General features: G+C 41.5%; 1 protein-coding gene across 47 annotated transcripts in view; it reads right to left on the bottom strand.

Annotated features, from left to right (window-relative positions):
- TTN (titin) overlaps positions 1-20,278 on the bottom strand; it is a 290,940-nt gene that overhangs the window by 166,971 nt on the left and 103,691 nt on the right. For 44 of the 47 annotated variants that reach the window (XM_082200344.1, XM_082200352.1, XM_082200383.1 and 41 more), the window contains 27 exons: positions 19,963-20,250; positions 19,512-19,799; positions 17,296-17,577; positions 16,756-17,034; positions 16,371-16,652; positions 15,983-16,261; positions 15,218-15,505; positions 14,775-15,053; positions 14,398-14,676; positions 14,007-14,285; positions 12,767-13,054; positions 12,280-12,567; positions 11,321-11,611; positions 9,976-10,263; positions 9,205-9,300; positions 8,792-9,074; positions 7,517-7,700; positions 6,916-7,005; positions 6,537-6,804; positions 6,190-6,450; positions 5,476-5,685; positions 5,285-5,362; positions 5,138-5,164; positions 4,015-4,062; positions 3,848-3,904; positions 3,654-3,731; positions 85-324 (listed from right to left, as the gene is read on the bottom strand). In XM_082200344.1, the coding sequence (XP_082056470.1) occupies positions 85-324; positions 3,654-3,731; positions 3,848-3,904; positions 4,015-4,062; positions 5,138-5,164; positions 5,285-5,362; positions 5,476-5,685; positions 6,190-6,450; positions 6,537-6,804; positions 6,916-7,005; positions 7,517-7,700; positions 8,792-9,074; positions 9,205-9,300; positions 9,976-10,263; positions 11,321-11,611; positions 12,280-12,567; positions 12,767-13,054; positions 14,007-14,285; positions 14,398-14,676; positions 14,775-15,053; positions 15,218-15,505; positions 15,983-16,261; positions 16,371-16,652; positions 16,756-17,034; positions 17,296-17,577; positions 19,512-19,799; positions 19,963-20,250 (5,898 nt within the window). The remainder of the gene's footprint in view (positions 1-84; positions 325-3,653; positions 3,732-3,847; positions 3,905-4,014; positions 4,063-5,137; positions 5,165-5,284; positions 5,363-5,475; positions 5,686-6,189; positions 6,451-6,536; positions 6,805-6,915; positions 7,006-7,516; positions 7,701-8,791; positions 9,075-9,204; positions 9,301-9,975; positions 10,264-11,320; positions 11,612-12,279; positions 12,568-12,766; positions 13,055-14,006; positions 14,286-14,397; positions 14,677-14,774; positions 15,054-15,217; positions 15,506-15,982; positions 16,262-16,370; positions 16,653-16,755; positions 17,035-17,295; positions 17,578-19,511; positions 19,800-19,962; positions 20,251-20,278) is intronic. The other 3 variants (XM_082200349.1, XM_082200384.1, XM_082200385.1) reach the window with 3 other exon arrangements.

Raw genomic sequence — 20,278 nt, 5'->3', positions numbered from 1 at the left:
TATGGAATACACCAACATCTCGAGAACCACAGATTCCTCAACAGAGAAAACAGAAAGGAGAAAGTTTTAAAAAACAAAACATACCTTCTTTGCGAATTTGCTTTTCCTCATAAGTTACTTGTCTTTCTCCATATGCCCATTCCTCTTCTCCTTCATCGTATCCTTCTTCTCGTTCATAGTATTCATGCTCCTCTCCATAATCCTCTTCCCATTCTTCATATTCTTCTTTGTGAACCTCATATACTTCTTCCTTCTTCTCATAAACTGCTTCTTTCTTCTTAGCTACAGTGGTTACTTTGACTTCCTGAGGTTTCTTTGCAGGAGCTAATAAATAATAATAATAATAATAATAATAATAATAATAATAATAATAATACAAAGCCTAATAAGGTTGACATGGGTATTTGCAGTTTTCAGAATAATCATTCCATACATGTGTTATTGTGCTTTGAAATTGTACAAATGAAGTTTTTCGCCGTGTAGTTTCAATGCCATGCCATTCTCAAAACAACAGCAGCATGGCTGTCCTAAGGCAGATGGATTTATTAGAGCTTATGAATGGATAGATGAATTAAATGAAAGCTTTCTGCTCAGTGGAAAAGTTTGAAATTCCTGGGTGAAATCTAGGGATAGATGAATCTGTCAATGACTGTTTCTCTCAGCTTTTTGTTTTCCCCAATCTTAAATTCAGTTCTCTGTCTTTATTTTATTTATTTATTTTAAAAATTCCTCATGCAAATCCACCAACATTTCCCCATGCAGTTTTGACTAATATACATATTTTTGCAAGTATTTCCCCCTAATATAATGAAGTGTTTCGACTATTTGATGGATTTTCATGCGCACTTGCCCCTAGTGTACAAATTTATGCTTGGAGAACTACATCACAAAATTTGTTGGAGTGTGAATTTCAAAGGAGAGCTGCATTTCAGTTTGGCTATTGGATCAAAAAGTGTGAACTAGTTAGTCTGTCATTAAAATGGAAACAAAATTGAATGTCTCCTCCAACCCTATGAAAAACAATTCTGCATGGAAGTGTCCACTGATATAAGAGAAGGAGAGGAGATTTTTTTTGCTGAACCCTCTCCTCCATTTTCTGCTGCAGCCCCTTGTGTCCCCAGAAAATCAGTTCAAGAGGTTTCACTCTGGAACAGTGTGGCAGGTGGCAAAGGGGGCTGCAAGGAAAAAAACTAATGAAAAAACTGCCTCCTAATCTCTTGTGCTAGTACACACCTCCACTAGATCAAAAGCTATTCTGCTTTAATTCTACCTACTGTCTTTTCAAAGTCCTTTTAATAAACTATCAGTATTTCAGTGGGTATTCTAGTCAACTGATAGTTAAATCCCCCGGCTTATCTGCAGCAAGCTCCTGAAGTAAACGTTGAAGAAAGAGTTCAAATTAGTATTATCTGGAAAATCCTGTAAAGGGATGACCTTTGCATGAATAATGATGTTAGGATGACTGAAGGGAAAATGAAGAATGACAGCGCCACATTTTAAATGGCCCAAGCAATAAAAGATGGGGAGTGGGTGCCATTCTCCCCATAAAAGATCATTTTCTTAGTATGCGCATTTCAGTATTTGATTCTTTACCTTCTGTTGGAATAATTTCCTGTACTTTTGGAACTGGGACTAGGGCCGAAGATGGGAGTTCTGGTTCCTTTGCCACTTCTGAAACATTTACAGATATGTCTGCTAAGCGGCTTGATTGAGCACCATGAGCTAGCCTTTGGATTTAATTTCATCTGGTCTCATTAACATTAGTCAGATGAAACTGGACTGAGATCTTCGGTTTGTATTGTTAAGACGCGCGGCATTCTCGTTAACATTTAAAGACAAAGGGGAGAGAAACAAATCTCGGGAACAAATACTGCTAATTGAGTCTTCTGTCAAATTCAGCAGCGACAACCCAACTGAGGCTGCAATCACAGACACACACAAGACCTAATAATAGCCTCCTGAATCAGGCCAATGGCCCATCTAATCCAAAATCCTGTTCTCACAGTGGCCAACCAGATGCCTGTGGGAATTGGTTACAGGCTTGAAGGTATTGGCGGCGAGCTTTGCTCGAGTGGCGGTTAGGCATTGGCAGGGGTCAATTGTTATGCAAATAAAGGGGGAAGGAAACGCCATCACCTTCCCCAAAAGAAAAGGGTAGTCCGGTAGAGGACACCGGGGGGCGTTGCCTTGTCCGAAACCTAGGGAGGTAAGGGCCTCCAGCACGCCCCAGAGCGGTGACACCCGTTGGGATCCTAGTTGGCGTACTTCAACAGGACTCCCACGGCTTGTGGACAACCCTTCCCGATCTCCATGCCGGGTAGTCGATAGGAGCCAATGCCTAAGGCCAATACCTTCCAATTCTGTAATCAATAAAGTTGTGGCCTTTTATGCCCATTAACCTTAAATACTGTGTCCTGTGTCTTCATTTCACATGGGGGAGGGGACTTGCCACGCAACACACACACACAAGACCTAATAATAGCCTCCTGAATCAGACCAATGGCCCAGCTAATCCAAAATCCTGTTCTCACAGTGGCCAACCAGATGCCTGTGGGAAACTAGGGAGCAGAACATTAGCACAAGAGCAATTCTCCTCTCTTGTGGCTCCCAGCAACTAGTTTTCAGAAGAATTGCTTCCTCCAACTGTGGTAGAAGTGGAGTAGAGAAGAAGAAGAAGAAGAAGAAGAAGAGGAGGAGGAGGAGGAGGAGTTTGGATTTGATATCCCGCCTTTCACTCCCTTTAAGGAGTCTCAAAGCGGCTAACATTCTCCTTTCCCTTCCTCTCCCACAACAAACACTCGGTGAGGTGAGTGGGGCTGAGAGACTTCAGAGAAGTGTGACTAGCCCAAGGTCACCCAGCAGCTGCATGTGGAGGAGCGGAGACGCGAACCCGGTTCCCCAGATTTCGAGACTACCGCTCTTAACCACTACACCACACTGGCTCTCCACATGGCTAGTAGCCACTGGCAGTCCATTAATTTGCCTAATACTCTTTTAAAGCCATCCACAGCTAGGGAGGAATTCAATGTCATGCTAGGACAACTGTTCCACCAGGGGAAACATTTTGACTTGCCAGACAGAATGACCACCCTCTCTTCCCACTGTGTGCTGTTCTGAGGGTTGTCTTGATTCCCCCCTCCCCCGAACAAGTTTCATGGGGAAGGGGGGCACACAGGGAGAGGGGAAGCCCCATTGTGCAAGTGGAAGTCCCCATGCAGGTCTTCCACTGACAGGACTCATGAGTGGAATCCTGCCCTTACAATACAGTCCTAACCAGGTACACTCCAGTATAAGCCCTATTGAATTCTTACTCCCAGATAAGTGAGGGCAGATTGTAGACTGTAAGTCCAATTGGCTGAAAAGTCATCTGAGTAGACATGCATATGGCTGCTCTGGGACATAAGCTGGAGCTGTGTCTTAATAACCAAATAGTACTGGATCCCATTGCATGAACAGAGCCTACACATGCTTGCTGATATAGAACTTATGCATTTGTAGTAACATGTGAAAACTCCTAAAGTTTTTAGAATGAGAGTAACATGGTTTCCCCCCCTTCCTTTGCTGTGATTATGCCTTAATCTACACTGGTTAACATATGTCCCTTATAAATCAATTTTATAGTATTTGAATCAACACTTCTACTATAATAGTACCTTTAGGAGGGGCAACTTCTTCTGGAGCTTTTGGAACCACCTTTTTGGTGACTTTCTGCACGGTTGTCTTTTTAACAACTAAAACAAGTACAAAATAGATAAAGCCATTAGCCACCCAAAATGAACCCAGCAGCAAGTGAAAGTGCATGTAAAGATCTGCATTTCTGAGCATGTATGCAACAGAACTGTAATACCTTTTTCCTTTTTCTTCTCTTCTGGCATAAGAAGGAAGAGAGGAAGAGCAGGAGTTTCTGATAAACGCAAGGGAAAACTCAATCAATGAACATTCATATGGCACACAAATTCTAAACCACCTGCTCCCCCACCCTTAACAGCGGAATCTTTTGTATACAAGGCTTACCTTCAGCTGGAACTTCAACAGGAACTGCAACTCTAGCATCTGGGATATCTGGAGAACCAAATGTGCAAGGAAAGGGACCATCAGATTAATCTGGCTGCATCCCGTATACGAATAAGAAACTCATTCTTGAAGTGTGGATCCTTATGCAGCTTAAGTGACACCACACCCACACCCACACACACACCCACACACCCACACACACACAGGAGGTACCCAAAGCTTTGGAAATCTCTTAAGGCAGGTATGGGGAAACTTTGGCCCTCCTTATATTGCTGAACAACAACTCCCACTGGCCATGCTTGTTGAGCAACTTCTGGAGGGCCAAAGGTTCCCATCTGTCATGAAGTTTGCAGAAGTGCAAAAACTTATTTCCAAAGCACGTGAACCAAGCACAGCACAATAAGGAATGAAAAGGGGCCACAGCACGCTTGCTGACTTTTGTGGAGGGGGGAAGAAATTAAAAACCAGGAGGAAAAGAATAGCGTGTCCTGGAATGGAATGGACTGTCCTGGTTCAGTTAGAAGATGACTCTTAAGTCATTTGCCCTTATGAAAAAGCCATTCTAAATATTCCATTTGGCTTAGATCCAGATGTTTCACCCACTGACAGGAGCATCCTGCTAGTGGGAGCAGAACTCCGGCGGAAGGAAAGAGGATGACTTTTGCCCATTCCGCCTTCCCTCTGCAGTCCCTTGCACCCTCTTAAAATCTGTTCCAGGGGGTTAGGAGGCCTTCAAAAATGGAAGAAAGGATGAGGTATTTTCAGGATAGAAGGGTGGCTTTCATTTGCAAGCAACTAAGTTTGGCTCCAACCCTTCAATTGTCCTACTTGGAACACACAAGAACAAATAGCCTATGCTCACTGAAACTAACTTTAGTATGAAGGCTGCAGGCTTTTGTGCAAGTACCAGGGGATTTTTAGCCCCAACCCCCATCTAGAAACATCCAGAGGCCATTGCTGAAAGTCTGGGGAGGCTCCACACTGGCATCCAACCCAGAGGGGTAGGGGCTTCAGGTGGAAGGGGAAAAGTACAGGCAGAGAACCTCATCATGTGTGGGCACTCTGGTGTTTCAAATACAAAAATAAAACTTAAGACAAATACATCCATGCTTTTTTTCTTTACCTGGGGGCTTCACTTCCAGTTTAATTTCTGCAAGAGAAGAAAGTAGATTTGCATTTGAAATTATTTCCACTTCGCGGACATCATTTCCACCCTTCCATCTTACGTCCTGTGTTGTTGTTTTTTAAGTTGAAGAAAGCATTTACTAACCTTTAGTAGTCAGATAAAGTTCAGCAGTGCTTCTTGCTTCACCTCTTGGCTCCAGACGAGCAATTACAGAATACACCCCTGAAATCACAAAGGCAATTTGTTATGTGACATCATTTTTGTCAGCAACGGGGGACGGGGGGACGGGGACGGGGGGCGACAGCAAGGGAAGGAAGCAAATAGTGTAACATTACCTTCATCATCTGCAGTAACGTTGTGGATAGTCATATAATGGCAACGGCCTTCACTTCTGAAACTGTACTTTTGACTCTCCCTGAGTTCAACTTTGCCTTTATACCATGTGACGACTGCATCATCAAAGGATACCTCGCACTCAAAGGTTGCAGATTGGTATTCGCTCACCACTATGTTCTGAATGGTCTTTGTAAACTGGATGGGTTCAGCTGTTTTTGGAAACAATTTTTTGAAAATGTAACCATTATTCCTTTACATGAAGCTTTGCCTACATACACGACTCCACCAAAAAACAAAGAAAGTTATACAAAGAACTGAGCATTCGGCATTCCATGACAGCAAGTTCGTATACTGGAAGTAGATCCGAAACTTAAGATAGTTGGCACAGCGCTGTGTCAGAAGCAATAGAAGCCAGGTAACAATGGAAAGGGCTGCGATCATCGTAAAAACCTCAGCATAAAAGTGCCAAAAGATGAAATGGGGTGGAAAAACCCCTCCCATTGTAAAGTCAAGCTATAAGAATGTTCAAAGAGAAATAAGCTGAGATAAGAATGTGTACAATAACAGCATGACTGATATCTTGGGCGGTGAGGGAAGAAGTATAGCCGAATTTTCTTCAAACAGAGGATTTCCCAGCATTGTCTTTTCTGTCTTATTTGTCAAGATTACCCCCAAACTTGCTTATGCTTACATAAAGATGTGCATATACAAACCTTCAATGGTTAGGTCAGCAGTTGTTTCTAGATGGTCAAACCTGCAGGTATAGCGCCCCTGGTCTTCTGTTCGCACATCCTTAATAATGAGCCTGTGCATCTTCTCTGAGACTTCAGCTGAATATCTACCTCCTATCTTAAGAGCCTTTCCATTTCTGAACCACTGGGATTTTGCATTTGGAACAGAAAACTGGCAGACGAAAGAGCACGTAAAGCCTTCCTTGAGTGAAGTGTCACGCAGATGCCGTTCAATTGCTGGTTCTGTTAGCAAGTTCAAGTACATATTTTAGAAAATGCCAAGTAAAATCAAAGCTTAAGTTTGTGTTAAACAGAAATGTTGCACTTACCAATCACAGTAAGCTTAGCACTGGCAATATGTGGCCCACAGACCACTCTGTAATTTCCTTGATCTCCAAGTTGACAATTCCTGATTTTAAGTATGTGTCGGTCACCTTCAATTCTTATTTCATACTTGTTGTTAGAGTCCAGTTTTTCCGTGCCTTTGTACCAGGAAAGTTTGATTTCTGGATAGTTAATTTTAATCTCACACTCAAACACGGCATCTTCATCTGTTACTACAGTCAGATCTTCAATATCTCTGATCAGAGTGACGGGCTGAAAAACATTTTTCATATGTTTGACTGTTTCAGAGCACAGCCTATGCTATGTATTAGCTACAGTTGTCAGCACACATAATTAAATGGTGTAATATATGGCAATAACTACCTCTGTCTGTGTAAGTCTTTGCTGAATAAATGATACCAGTTCATCAAACTCTTGTTCTTCCCTTCTAGATCTCTGTGTTACTTCAATCTCCTGTTGGAGCAAAAACCATGGTTTAAAATGGTAGAAAACCTTCATGCTTTTAGCTATTCCCTTTTGCCAAAACTTTACGAAAATGAAGCAGTTCTGTATATTCATTGCAGATCTAACTTCCTTTACATGCAGGTCAGCTCAACTCCAATCCTTCCAAAATGCTTAAGGTTACCCAAAGAGAACCCAGTAAAAACTATCAGAAGCACCTCTTTTCTTCTCTACTGTCCCTAAACAATGCCTCTTAGTCTATACACCTCATGTGATGAGGTATGATTGACATCTTTTGGAGAACAACACTGAGTAGGGTTTGCTGTGAAGATGCCATGAATAAACGATCCCCAAATGTGAACCTTCATGACATCAGAAGCAACAGCTAAGTTCCAAAATAAAATATAAATCTCTGTAATTGGTTAACTGCATATCTGGAATATTGAACACACTTATTTAAGCAATAATAGCACAACACATTTCAAAAAATTACTCTGAAGCAAATGTATATGCTGGTATTTACCAGTCTATGAGTTTCTTCTTCCTGGCTTTGTTTCAGCAGCTCAAAGGCTTGGAGGAGACCTCGGAAATCAGTAATTCCATACATACGTGCATATTTTTCATATTCTTTAGGATCTACATTTTTCAGAAGTTCCATTATATCAATGGCCTTTTCTTCCTCATCTTCCTTCCTTTTAGTTGGGGTCCTATAGAAATGGCAGAATTTTTGGTGTTGTTCATAAAAGATGCTCTCTGTGTTGAATGGTTCAATGTTCTGAATTGCTAAATTGCTAAAGCTATTTTTGGTCATCTGCAGACTATCCCTTGCTTTTTCCTGTAAGACTAACTGCAGTCGTTAACAGGTTTACCATACCCATTGAGTCAATCACCCATCTCCTACTACCCTTCTGAGAAAATCCCCACCGCACCCTCCCACTATATATTAGGGTCTGCTGACTTCTGTTTCAGTGTATCTCAAGAAGTGTGCATGCACAAGAAAGCTTATACCCAGAACAAACTTAGTTGGTCTCTAAGGTGCTACTGGACAATGTTTTAATTTTTTAATTTATTTTGACTGCATCAGACCAACACAGCTACCTACCTGAATCTAGAATCCTTTTTTAACTCAGCCAAGCTTACCTCTGTCTGCACAATGCATAGGTTTGCACTTAGTTAACTTTTCAGATAATTTACATTCCTTTATGTAACATGCCATGGAGAATCATAAATTACTTCTTGACAAGTTTCTCTTAATGGTTTTTCTGACCAGGAAAAAGAACTTTTCATTCATGCCCTTAAAACAGCATGTCTGATATATCCCTGTAGGTCTGCTGTCACGTTGTGGGATATCTCATTCATGTACAATTGGATATGGATTGAATCATGCTTAGAGTAGACTCTCTGAAATCAGTGGGACTTGTTAGTCATGATTAAGCACAGCCTAAACCATAATGTTTGATTTTCTAAAACTCATGGCTGTTGTCCTCAGCATTAGAGAGTGGATCAAATTGTGGTTTCAGACTTTAATTAATACAACATTCTGTTAGCCCCTAGTGCTGAAAAGGCTGCAAAAGGCTGCATAACATCTACTACATGTTTACCAGACTGAAGTTTGAGTGTCATGATCAGGTATAGTCCGATAGACTTCAAGAGGCATGTTTAGTCCGAAATAAGTCCTGCTAAGTCCAGTGGAACACGACTGCTATTAAGAGTGTTTAGGGTTGCAGCCTGAGTTATATTTGTGGTTCAGATCCTGCCTCACCTTCAGATTAAAACTTAGAGCAATTCTGGTACTTACTTCTTTAGTTTTGCTCTAAGATCACCTTCTATCACTTCTTGTTTCTTCTCCTCAACCTGTAGGTTGACGTTGCTGTCAATTTCACCGTGTTGATTGAAAGCCACACATCTGTAATGCCCAGAATCAGTTTTTGTTGTATCCTTTATTTCCAGCTTGGCTTCATCTCCTCTTTGCTGGATGCTGATGCGACCTCCTTGGTTGAGCTGCCTCCATTTTCCCTTCATCCATTTAACATTGGGGATGGGATCACCACCTACTTTGGCAATAAATGTTGCAACGCTCTCTGATGAAGAAGAAAAGAAACGAAATGTGGTAAAGAAAATATCTGTCCCTGGCCAGGGGGAAACAGCAGTCAACATATGCCAAATTCAAGTATTATGAAAGATGGCTATTTTTAAAAAAGCTTGGCTTACTTTCGATGACAGTGATGCTTTGAGGCTCCGAGACGAAGTAAAGCTTGCCATCAGTTGGTGCTTTCTTAGCTGCTGGTGGTGCAGCTGCTGCTTTTTCTGAAAAAAGAATATTTAGGGAATTAAGTGGTGGAGCAGAAAGGGACTACACTAAAACCAAACAACAACAACAACCCATGCCATAGATGAGACCATTGACTAAATGCACAAAATACTACCCAGCTTATGTATTGGGGTCCTTTTGTTTGATTTAATTTTATACCCCCGCACAAGTCATGTATAAAACACAGGATACCAAGGAACAACTAGCTCAGGGTATTGAAGCAAATGCATTTTGGGTGGCAATACTATGAAATAATGCATGTGAATATGCAAGCCGTAGTGTGATATGCAGTCACCTGCCCAGCAAAAATAAGCAGTTTTGACCTGCTAATTTATAGGTGAAGCTGCTCCTGTTTACTGTAACAGGGAGATACAGTGGTACCTCGAGTTACATATGCTTCAGGTTACATACGTTTCAGGTTACAGACTCCGCTAACCCAGAAATAGTACCTCAGGTTAAGAACTTTGCTTCAGGATGAGAACAGAAATCGTGCAGTGGCAGCAGGAGGCCCCATTAGCTAAAGTGGTGCTTCAGGTTAAGAACAGTTTTAGGTTAAGTACGGACCTCCGGAACGAATTAAGTACTTAACCTGAGGTACCACTATACTGAATAGACTGGTACCGGAATTTTGAGTTACTGTTTCATCACCTAAGCATTCAGTTTCACTGTACCTTTAATTGTCACTTTTGACTTGCAAGAGTCAGTTCCAGCTGCATTCGAAGCTTTGCATATATACTCGCCAGAATCAGTCTTGGTAACTGCCTGGACTTCCAAAACAGCGGATCCATTAGCAAAGCTCAAGCTGCATTTATCAGATGATCTTAGCTCTTTCCCAGCTTTTAGCCACTGGATTCTGATGGGCTGCGATCCCTTGACATGGCAATTGAGCTGCAAGATTTTACCTTCTTCTATTGTTGCCGGTTTAAGAGGTTGATCAAATACTGGTGGTTTTTTGGGCTCTGCAATGCCATTCGAAGGGACAAAAGAATGAAGCAAGAGAAGAAAAGATGTTAAGTAATAATTTCTCTTCCATAACAAGATACAGATCTGGGTTTGAATAAGATTATGCAGCGGATGCTGATGAATCCATTCCATTTTCCCAGTACAGTATTTACATGGTAGAAGTAGTACAAAAAGAACGGAGGTGTGAAGTATGCATACATTAAGGTAGCACATAAAGCTGTTATTTCGCAAAGAGAAAGGAATATGAAAGCATTGAATTAGCTGCAAAATATGCATTATCGCCTTTTATGTTAACAGCCCAAAATTTGATGATTTCACACCAAGCTACCAAAGATGTACAAGCCAGAAAGGTTGGAACAATATATTACACAATTGGTTGCAATCCTTCACCTTTGATACCTTTAATGTGATTTTGTTAAGGGGAAAAAACATTTCAAAGAGTCCTTACATGGATAGCAGTTCCATGTAAGAAAAGCAGGCACTCAATATATTGCTTATCTGATCAGACTCTCACAAATGTAGCTATATCTTCAAGTCTTGGGAAGCATTAAACACTTTCTAACTTTTGAAGCAGTCCTTAATGGATTTATTTGCAAAACATTTTTTTAATGGATGAAATTTTTGTGCACTGTTAACAGTAAGTATGAGAACTAATTATTTATATTAAAAAGTGATGAAAAGATAAGATAACTTTTTCAGAAGGCTTAGCATTTACAGAAAAACATCTGGAAGATGTCTTTTTCAAACTATTTTTGCCTCTTCAAGCATGCATAAAGTGGCATTATTAAAGAGTTTAGTAAACAGCAGAACATTTTTTAATAAGAGAAATGTCAAGTAATGAACAGCTTCAGAAGAATTGCCTACTATTTTCCTAATCTTACACTTTAACTCCTGCAAGTCCTATGAATAAATAAGGTGGGACTGGATTTTATCACCCAATGTAGAAAAGTAATTGCAATTAATGAGTATTATAGCGCAATTAGACAATCAGAAAACACCAAAAGCTTATGAGCTTAAGAAGAAAAATAAATACCATAGAGGCTGTCAACTGACCTTTAATAACCACAGAAGAAGTACAGAGTGCACTCCCAGCCTCATTAGACACTTTGCAGGTATATAAACCTGCATCAGCTTGTCCTGAATTCTTAATTTCAAGGAGAAGAGTGTTGTTCTTGAATGATATTTCGCAATTAGGGCTTTCATAAATCTCCTGGTTATTCTTGTACCAGGCAACAGTCAAAGGCTGGGAGCCAGAAACACGGCCCTCAAGTTTAAATGTGTTCCCTTCTGTCTCTTCTACAGTTTCTGAAAGCTTTTTGGTGAAGGAAGGTGGAGTCTGTCGTTCTGTCAGAAAGGAAGAAAAATCTTTGTCACCCTCCGAACAACTGTCTTCTATTCTCCTGGATTTCCCCATTTACTGTCAGTGGCTCACATCCAGCAGAACAAACTTGCACTTGCATGATGAGACTTCCCATTCTTCTCGGTTTCCCCCGAAGACCAAGTGTTCCCACAAATCTGCTCCAGAGGATTGAGTGCCCCCCAAGAACATATTTGTGGGAGTTCATAGGACTGCATGGGGAAGGAGAGGAAGGGGAAGTCCCAATGGACAAATGGAAATCCGCTCACATGCCATGGACTACCACCCAAACACTCTTCAATGTGTATTTTCAGTTTCCTCCAGTATGTCTTGTCAAAATACAGATGTTGTGAGGTTTTCCAAAGCATCACTTTGTCATTGTAGCTTGAACTCTGAGACCTCCTAGGCGAGTGGAAGGCACTCATACGAGGGGTCTCCAGAGTCTGTTGATTCCAATGCCAGGTACAGCCACCTCCTGCACTGCATAACACACTATTGCAGGTCATCCTCTGAAATTCAAATGTGACTTTTTGGAAGATGCGGGGAGAAGTAAACAAAAACAAAACCCTTCCCACATGTGAAAATCTGCTCACTGTTCTTTAGAGAGAAGCCAATATGATATAATGGAAGCTGGTACAGATTAAGCACCCGGTACCTTTAATATTAAGTTGAGCTGTGCAAGTGTCCTTTCCAACTTCGTTGCTAGCATGACACGTATATTTTCCAGAATCCCCTTTGCCAACTTTCAGAATTGTCAAATGGGCTATATTTTCCACATAGCTGATCTGGTAGTTCCCTCCAGTTCGCAGTTCTCGGTTATCCTTTGACCAAGTAACCTTTATTGGGCGTGTTCCAGAAATGTGGCATTCAAAGTCAGCACCATCACCAGCAACGGCGTCAACAGGTGCAATTGGGATGTCAAAGAACGGAGGAGTCTTCCCTTCTAAAGATTGGAAGAAGTAAAAACAAGGTGTAACTTTGCACATGTTAATCCAGATGAGTTACGTTGTTAAGAAAGAAACACATGGTAATTGCAGGAAGAGGCCCAAGTCACAGCATATTCATCATTTAGGATAGGCCCGTAAGTGGGGAAACATCCCATTGATGACATCAAAGAAAAGTACATTTGACACTTGACAAACCTGTAAGGATGAGTTTGGCACTAGAAGAAGCAGTTCCAATAGCATTGGAAGCTGTGCAAGTATATTGTCCGGCAAGACTCATGTCAGTTTGTGAGATCTGCAGAGTTGCAACGTTGTTTAAGTATGACGTTTGCACATTATAGCCATCTCTTATTTGTGCGCCATCTTTATACCAGGTTACTTCAATGGGTTCGGAACCAGTAATGCCACAATCAAATGTAATTGGTAATCCAACAGTTTCGTGAATATCTCTTAATTTCCGGGGAAATGAAGGAGGAAGTTTAAGCTCTGCAAGGGAACAAATATTGTACATTGTAGTGTTGTTGACTGAATGTTTCAGTTGTTGTACTATATTTCCACTGCTTAAGATTTTTTCATAGAGCTAAATAGTATGCACATTTGTAGCAACATATGTCCCCAATCTAGCTAAAGGCAGTGATGACTAAATCCAATTGAAATAAGTGAGAATTAGCTTAATTGGCTGCTAAACTTGAATGGGAGTCATTGTCTTTTTTTCAAACATTACTGATAAATAGTGAATGGCATAGAAGATGGAATTCATTTTTAAAGGTTAGCTGATGTTTGATTATTTACTATTAGCAAGAACAGAAAGATTGAATCCTGTGGGCAGGAACGAAGTTACATCATAGAGAAGTTCTAGCCAGGTCCATGACACAGATGGTTCTATAGTGAAGCACCATAACTTGTTTATATTAAATCTATGGAAATTTGCTGTTAAGGAATAAAGAACAGGTAGAAACATGGGGATCTTTTGCAGATATATTCTGTACCATGCCATCGAGGCAATAATAGTGTAATAGTGATGGATTTAAACTGTCCACACATTATTCCATATTATTACCTGCCATGCCATGCTTCTCCAGTGTGTTACCCCCTCACTGATAACCCAGAGAGACACTCTTGCACCACAGCACAGCAAAAGTGGGACAAAACCCCCTACGCTACATGAAACGTGTGGCATGAAAAGTTACAGGATTTTAGCAGGACCCATGGGATGTGCATGGATTGGAAAGAAGCAGCATGTCCACTGTCAAAACTTTGTGGGCACAAGCAGTTTTGAAAGCCAGATCACTGCTGCAACACCACCATGAAGGCACAAGAATAAGGAAGTCTGGGGTCATGGCATAGAATGCATTTCCTGTTCTGACGCACGGGCACATTTTCAAAGAGCAACAAATCATTGTCTCCGGGGCTTTCAAAAGCATATTGCCATATTCACCTTGAACAGTCAGTAGTGCTGAACAGGAAGCTTCTCCAATACTATTTTCTGCTTTGCAAATATACTCTCCACCATCGTTGCTACCCAGCTGAGTGAACACCAGCGTGGCAACTTGGTTCTTAAAGTGCATTTTAGAGGTAGCAGTTGCTCTCAGTTTGGTGTCTCCTTTGTACCACGACACAGTGATTTCTGGTGTGCCTGCAATTTGGCACTGCAGTGATGCAGAATCCCCTACTGTCACCCGAGTAGGTTCCAGGCTTCTGACAAAATAAGGTGGTTCTAGAGAATAAGCACACAGACTCAGTTACAAAACCAACCAGACCCTTCCACATGTCACAACAACCATAAAGTTAATGAAAAAGGGCGGTCACTTTTAAAACAATCTACAAACCTAGTATTGAGACCGTAGACTGTGAATTATCTTGTCCCGAGTCATTTTCTATATGGCAAGAATACAGCCCAGCATCGTCCAGTTTGCTACTAGAGATCTCAAGTATGGCAGATGTTTCAGTAGTGGTGATGCTGTATTTTTCTGACTGTGATATGTTTATAGCATTTTTCCTCCAGGACACTGCAATAGGAGGTGTCCCAGTGTATGTACATTCCAGGATTAACTGCTTTCCTTTCTCAACATTGAAGTCATTCAGTTTCTTCACAAATTTCGCTGGTTCTATCAGAAACAACATGAGAGCAAAAGTTTAAGATAATTGCCTGAGATTTGGGATTTTGTTCCAGTGTAAACAAAGGAAGCCGAAACAAAGAACAAACCTTTTACAAAGAGTTGGGTTGTGCAAGAAATTTTGCCAGCTTCGTTACTAACAATGCAAGTATAGTCTCCACTTTGGGCTGGGAGTACATCAAAAAGCTCCAGTTCAGCCACTGATTCTTCCAGAGAGATGTTACATCTATGTCCTGGGGATAGTTCAACGCTACCCCTAAACCATTTCACATTAAGGGGAAGGCTTCCTTTAATGATACTTGTGAAAGTTATATTTGCCCCAGATAACACTTGCAGAGGTTCTGGTTTCTTCACAAAAGATGGAGGTTCTAGACATACGTAACAAGAGGTTAATGAAACATAGTTATGGTTGGAAGGCAAGCGGCTGCATTTACAAAAGATATAAAGAATATAAGGAACATGTGTTGTTGTTTTTTAAAAAACCAACCCCTGATATCCTGTTCTTATTATCTACCTAAGTTTCAGTATTTACCTCTGACAATGAAATATGCATCACATTCATCAGATCCAGCTACATTAGTTGCCGTGCAAATGTAATTTCCAGCATCTGACTCTTGAACAGCATTCACTCTTAAAGAGCAAGTGTTATCGGTAAGAGTTGCTTGATACTTTTCTCCACTAGTGATCTCTTCTCCGTCATGGAACCAAAAAACAGAAATGGGAGGTGACCCAATTACTTTGCACTCAAGTACGGCAGATGAACCCAAGAGCCCATGTGTTTCCTTCAGCTTCTTTGTGAATGAAGGTGGTATAATGCGATCTGTGGAACACAAAGCAAAGATAGAAACATTATGGCATGTTAAGTTTAGTTTAAAAAAGTAATAGATTCCCAAGGGCTTAACAATAATTAAACTATTTATTGGCATAAGAAGTTTGAGATGGATTTTGAAAGCAGGCATATGCACTCTCTTCATTTTAGAGGCATGTCCATGGCTCCTCCTTGTGTCTCCACATCCAGTATTGTGGGTCCAATTGTGTGGAACTCTCTCGTAGCCAACATTAGAGCAGCCCGCTCTCTGTTCAACATCAGGCGCTTTTTGAAGACCTTCTTATTTCAGTAGGCATTTTAAGGAAGCTTTCCATCTTTAATCATTCACTCAAATTTATTTTATCCACTGTCTAGTTTGATCGTCCAGCACTTGGAAATTTTAGTGGTTAAGCAGTATAGGAAATCACTGAATTAGATAAGTCCATATATCAAGATGCAGATGGGATATTCTCAAGTCATTCAACTAACCTGAAACTTGGACTGATGCTTTGCAGCTGCTTTGGCCTACATTGTTTTTCACCTCAAACGTATATTCTCCACTGTCCTCTACTCCTGTATTCAGAATCTTAAGCCCAGCTACTTTGTTGAAGAAAGTGATTTTGTATTTGTGGTCGGAAGAGAGCTCGTGTCCGTTCTTGAACCACCGAGCAGTCAGCTCTGGTGTCCCAGCTACCGTACACTCCAAAGTACAAGAATCCCCAGTTGTGACTTTCATTGGTCCTGGTTTCTCCACTATAGATGCTGGCTCTGGAATAAGATGCAAAACGAGTCACATTTGTAAATAAGATGTTAATACGCTAAAATATTTATTCTTCCGTATGCTTTTGTGTTGTTGTTGTTTTTACTCTATACCAACCTAGAACTGATAAAGTAGCAAAACACTCCTGACTTCCGGCATCGTTTTTAATTTGGCAGGTATATTTCCCAGTGTTGCTTGGTTCTGCATTTACAACCTGAAGGATGGCAACTTTATCGGAATATGACATCCAGACATTTTCACTTTCTCTGATGATTTCACCTTTGTCTTTCATCCAAACAACAGAAATCGGCTCAGAACCTTCTACCGTAGCTTGCAGTTCTGCTGGATCCCCAACAACAGCGGTGGTATCATTAAGTTTCTTCACAAACCTTGGGGGTCCTGATCAAGAGGTGGAAAATATGTAAGTGATGGAAAAGAGAGTAAGATTTTAAAAACCTGGAGTGGCTGGGGGAAACATGGCAATGGAAAGTCTTTTACCAACCTTTCAGCATCACAGAGCAGATGCAAGTGTCACTTCCTACATCATTGACAGCTTTACAGTGATATTCACCAATGTCTGCCGTGTCAACGTTGAGAATGTGAATGCTAGCAAGGTAATTCTCAGACAAGATCTTGTACTTTTTGCTGCTTCTTATTTCTCTTTTCTCTTTGTACCATGAAACATGGAAGGGAGGAGTGCCCTGAAGCTCACATTCAAGGTGAACATCGAAACCTTTCAGAGTCTCTACTGGCCGCGGTTTCTTGCGGAAAACAGGAGGAGCTACAAAAGAGGAGGTTTGGATTTCTGTTAAATGCAAAGGAGCAACGTTTGAAAGAACAGAGAGCACACCATGAAGAATGAAGGATTGCAATGAAATGGGAGAGAAGAGACATGCAAAGGAAATTTCCCATTCCAAATAAAGGGGCCTACTAGTGGCCTTTAATGGAAATCGATATTGGCTTGCTTAGTAGGAGACGGCAAGCCCTTGCAACCTTCTACAACAGGAAGGGTAGAGAAAGCAAAGGAAGATCAGGTTCTGACCTTTCACTTTCAGTGAAGTACTGCTGTTCGCACTACCCGCTGCGTTTTGGGCTTCGCAAGTGTAGTCTCCACTGTCTTCAACACTCAGACCGTGCATTTCAATGACTGCCACAGAATCGATGAATGACATGCTGAATTTGTCACTGGGATGAATTTGAGTTTCACCCTTGTACCACACAATGTTAATTTCTGGAGAGCCACCTATTCTGCATTCAAATCTAGTCGAATCGTGCTCTTTCACAACCCTGGAGGAGTCTAACTTCTTAATAAACCTCGGTGGCTCTATTGAAAAACAACAACAAGGAAAGAAAATGAATACATAAAATTGCTTGCGTTAATTTTGCAAGATCTCAGGAATGTGTGTCATCTATATTAGCTGTCAAAGTGTACTGGCAAAGAGTTTACGGTCAATCTACAGCAGCAAACTGATCCCTTACAAGTCAAGCCATAGAGCACTCAAGAACAGTTCAAACCACATCTGCCTCAGAAGTATATTTCATGGTGGTGGTATGATAAAAAGACTGGAGAAGCACAGGGGATTCTATCAGCCCCTCCTTGTAAAATTTAAATTATCTCCATTATATGCAACACTACACTAAGACAAAAAAGGAGAAATACAACTGATAAATATAGCCACAGAGGATTAGGCCCTCAATGGAAGGAAGTCATGATGGCTGTAGACTACCTCCAGGATCAGATCAGAGGCAGCAAGCCTCCAAATAGAAATGGCTGGAGGGAAACAGTGGGAGAGAGCTATTGCCCTCATCTCCTGTTTATGGAATTCCCAGAGACATCTGATTGACCACTGTGGGAAAGACGATGCTGGACTAGAGAACCTTTTGATCTGATCCAGCAGAACTCTTGTGCACATACCGTTGCAAATACTTTATCCAGAGTTAGTAACCCACACTGTGATTTATTTGCTTGAGCCTCCCTTCCAACTTTAAGAAGGAGGCTGTCAATATTGCTCACTACCCCAGCAACATTTTGCTCCTCTTCCATCCTTGCGTTCCTCCTAGAATGCATGGAGACAGCCAGGAATTGACATCTACCATCACTACTGCACTGTACCAGGCTAGGGAAATGCAGTGGACCTGGCTGAACGTGCCTTCCATATGCATTCTCTGTGGAATGGGGCTTGGCTTGCTTCTAAATCTAGCCTAGTATTCTGAGATTAGGCAGGGGAGCAGTGAATTTGTGCCTTTGACAGCTGTGCATTAGAAGGATATTCAGCAGGTAAAGCTTCCCCTATTGTTGCATTATCATGCTGGGGAAAGCTCCATGTATTGAATCTCTGCTATTCATACAATGCCAAGGGCCTTGATAGAAACAACTCAGCAGGCCTGTTTACATCAATAGCCACTCAGATTCCTTCTAAACGTGCAATACCTGAAGGCTGATTTCTCTATGTAATATGATTTCAGATCCGGCCTGAAGTTTTCCCTAAAGCTTGTCTATGTCCAGTTAAAATTATGGAAGCTCATAACACTCTTGCCCATTTAAATAATGGCTGCATGGGTTGCAATCCAGTGGTGTCCCTCCACTGGACTGATTGAGTGGAAGATTCCATTGGAAGAATGAGAAGGAAATGTTTGCAATTTCCCCTCCCATCAGCAGCCCCAGGCACCCATCAAAAGTGTTCCAGAGGGTTGGGGGATCCTTTGAAACACAGTGAAAGGTGGTATGAGAGGTTGTGGACTGCGGGGAGGGAGAATTGCTTGACGTCACCTCCCTCCCTGTTCCACTGATGGAAGCCTCCAGTGGATCCAAGAGCCTTCTATCAATGGAGAGAGAAGACTGGATACAACACTGTATTTTCTTATCGCACAAATAAACACCAAGTCTTTTTTCTTATTCTGGATCCCAGCTTAATCGCACTTCAGTGGAAAACATGATACCACAACTCAAGTGTCACATATTAAAAGGAGAGTCTATGTTCAGCCTGTTAACGGCCTAATAAATTTCCACAGGCTGCTAATTTTAAACAGGCTTGTAAGCAATAAACGAAAACCCCGGTGTGGTATTAATATGCTCAAGAAAATAACTTCAAGAAGATTTTTATCAGCTGCTACTCTAGATACAGAATGCCACCCACTTGTGCCCATTTTAGCTGGAAGATTCAAACATGTCTTTATGTTTACAAAATGGGGGGGGGGGAGAAGAAGAAGAAGAAGAAGAAGAAGAAGAAGAACTGACAGCACTTTCCATCAAATTACCTTTGAAACTCAGCTGAGCGCCACAAGAATCCTTCCCAGCACTGTTGCTTGCATAACAAGTATACAGTCCACCATCACCTTTGCCTACTTTAAGAATGGTCAGTGTGGCAGTGTTTTCTACCAGTGTAATCTTGTAATTGCCACCAGGGCGGATCTCACGGTTATCTTTTGCCCAGCTGACTTTCATTGGCACTGAACCTGTGACATGACACTTGAAAGAACCGCTTTCCCCAAGAGCAACGTCAAGGGGCAAAGGCTTCACATCAAAGAATGGTGGTTTCAGGTGTTCTAAGGAAAAGAAAGAAAATCAAAAAGTGAAAAGGCATGGCAGGACGTATTGCCTTCCCTTCAAACAGCAAACTCTTAGTCTGTTGTTACGGCCCTGTGACTTGTTCACGTTCTTTAAAACTGAACCAGCATGCAACAACTTCGGACTTAGTTGTTTACAAACCTGTGAGTAGGAGCTTGGCACTGGAAGAAGCAGTCCCAAGAGCATTGTGAGCTGTGCAAGTGTACTGGCCAGCGTGAGCCATGGAGGTTTGCAAGATCTGAAGCGTTGCTATATTGCTTAAGAAGGTGGTTTGAATGTTGTCGTCATCTCTCAGCTGCACCCCATCCTTCGACCAAGACACTTCAAGCGGCTCAGAGCCAACAATGCGGCAGTCAAAGGCTATAGGAGAACCAAGAGTCTCCTGCACGTCTTTCAGTTTTCTCGTGAATGAAGGAGGAAGTTTAACATCTGCAAAAAAATAAATTGCAGGGTATGA

Source organism: Podarcis vaucheri (genome assembly GCF_965113315.1).
Source record: "Podarcis vaucheri genome assembly, chromosome: 1".
Classification (NCBI taxonomy): Eukaryota; Metazoa; Chordata; class Lepidosauria; order Squamata; family Lacertidae; genus Podarcis; species Podarcis vaucheri.
This window is presented reverse-complemented; position numbering and strand designations above follow the sequence as displayed.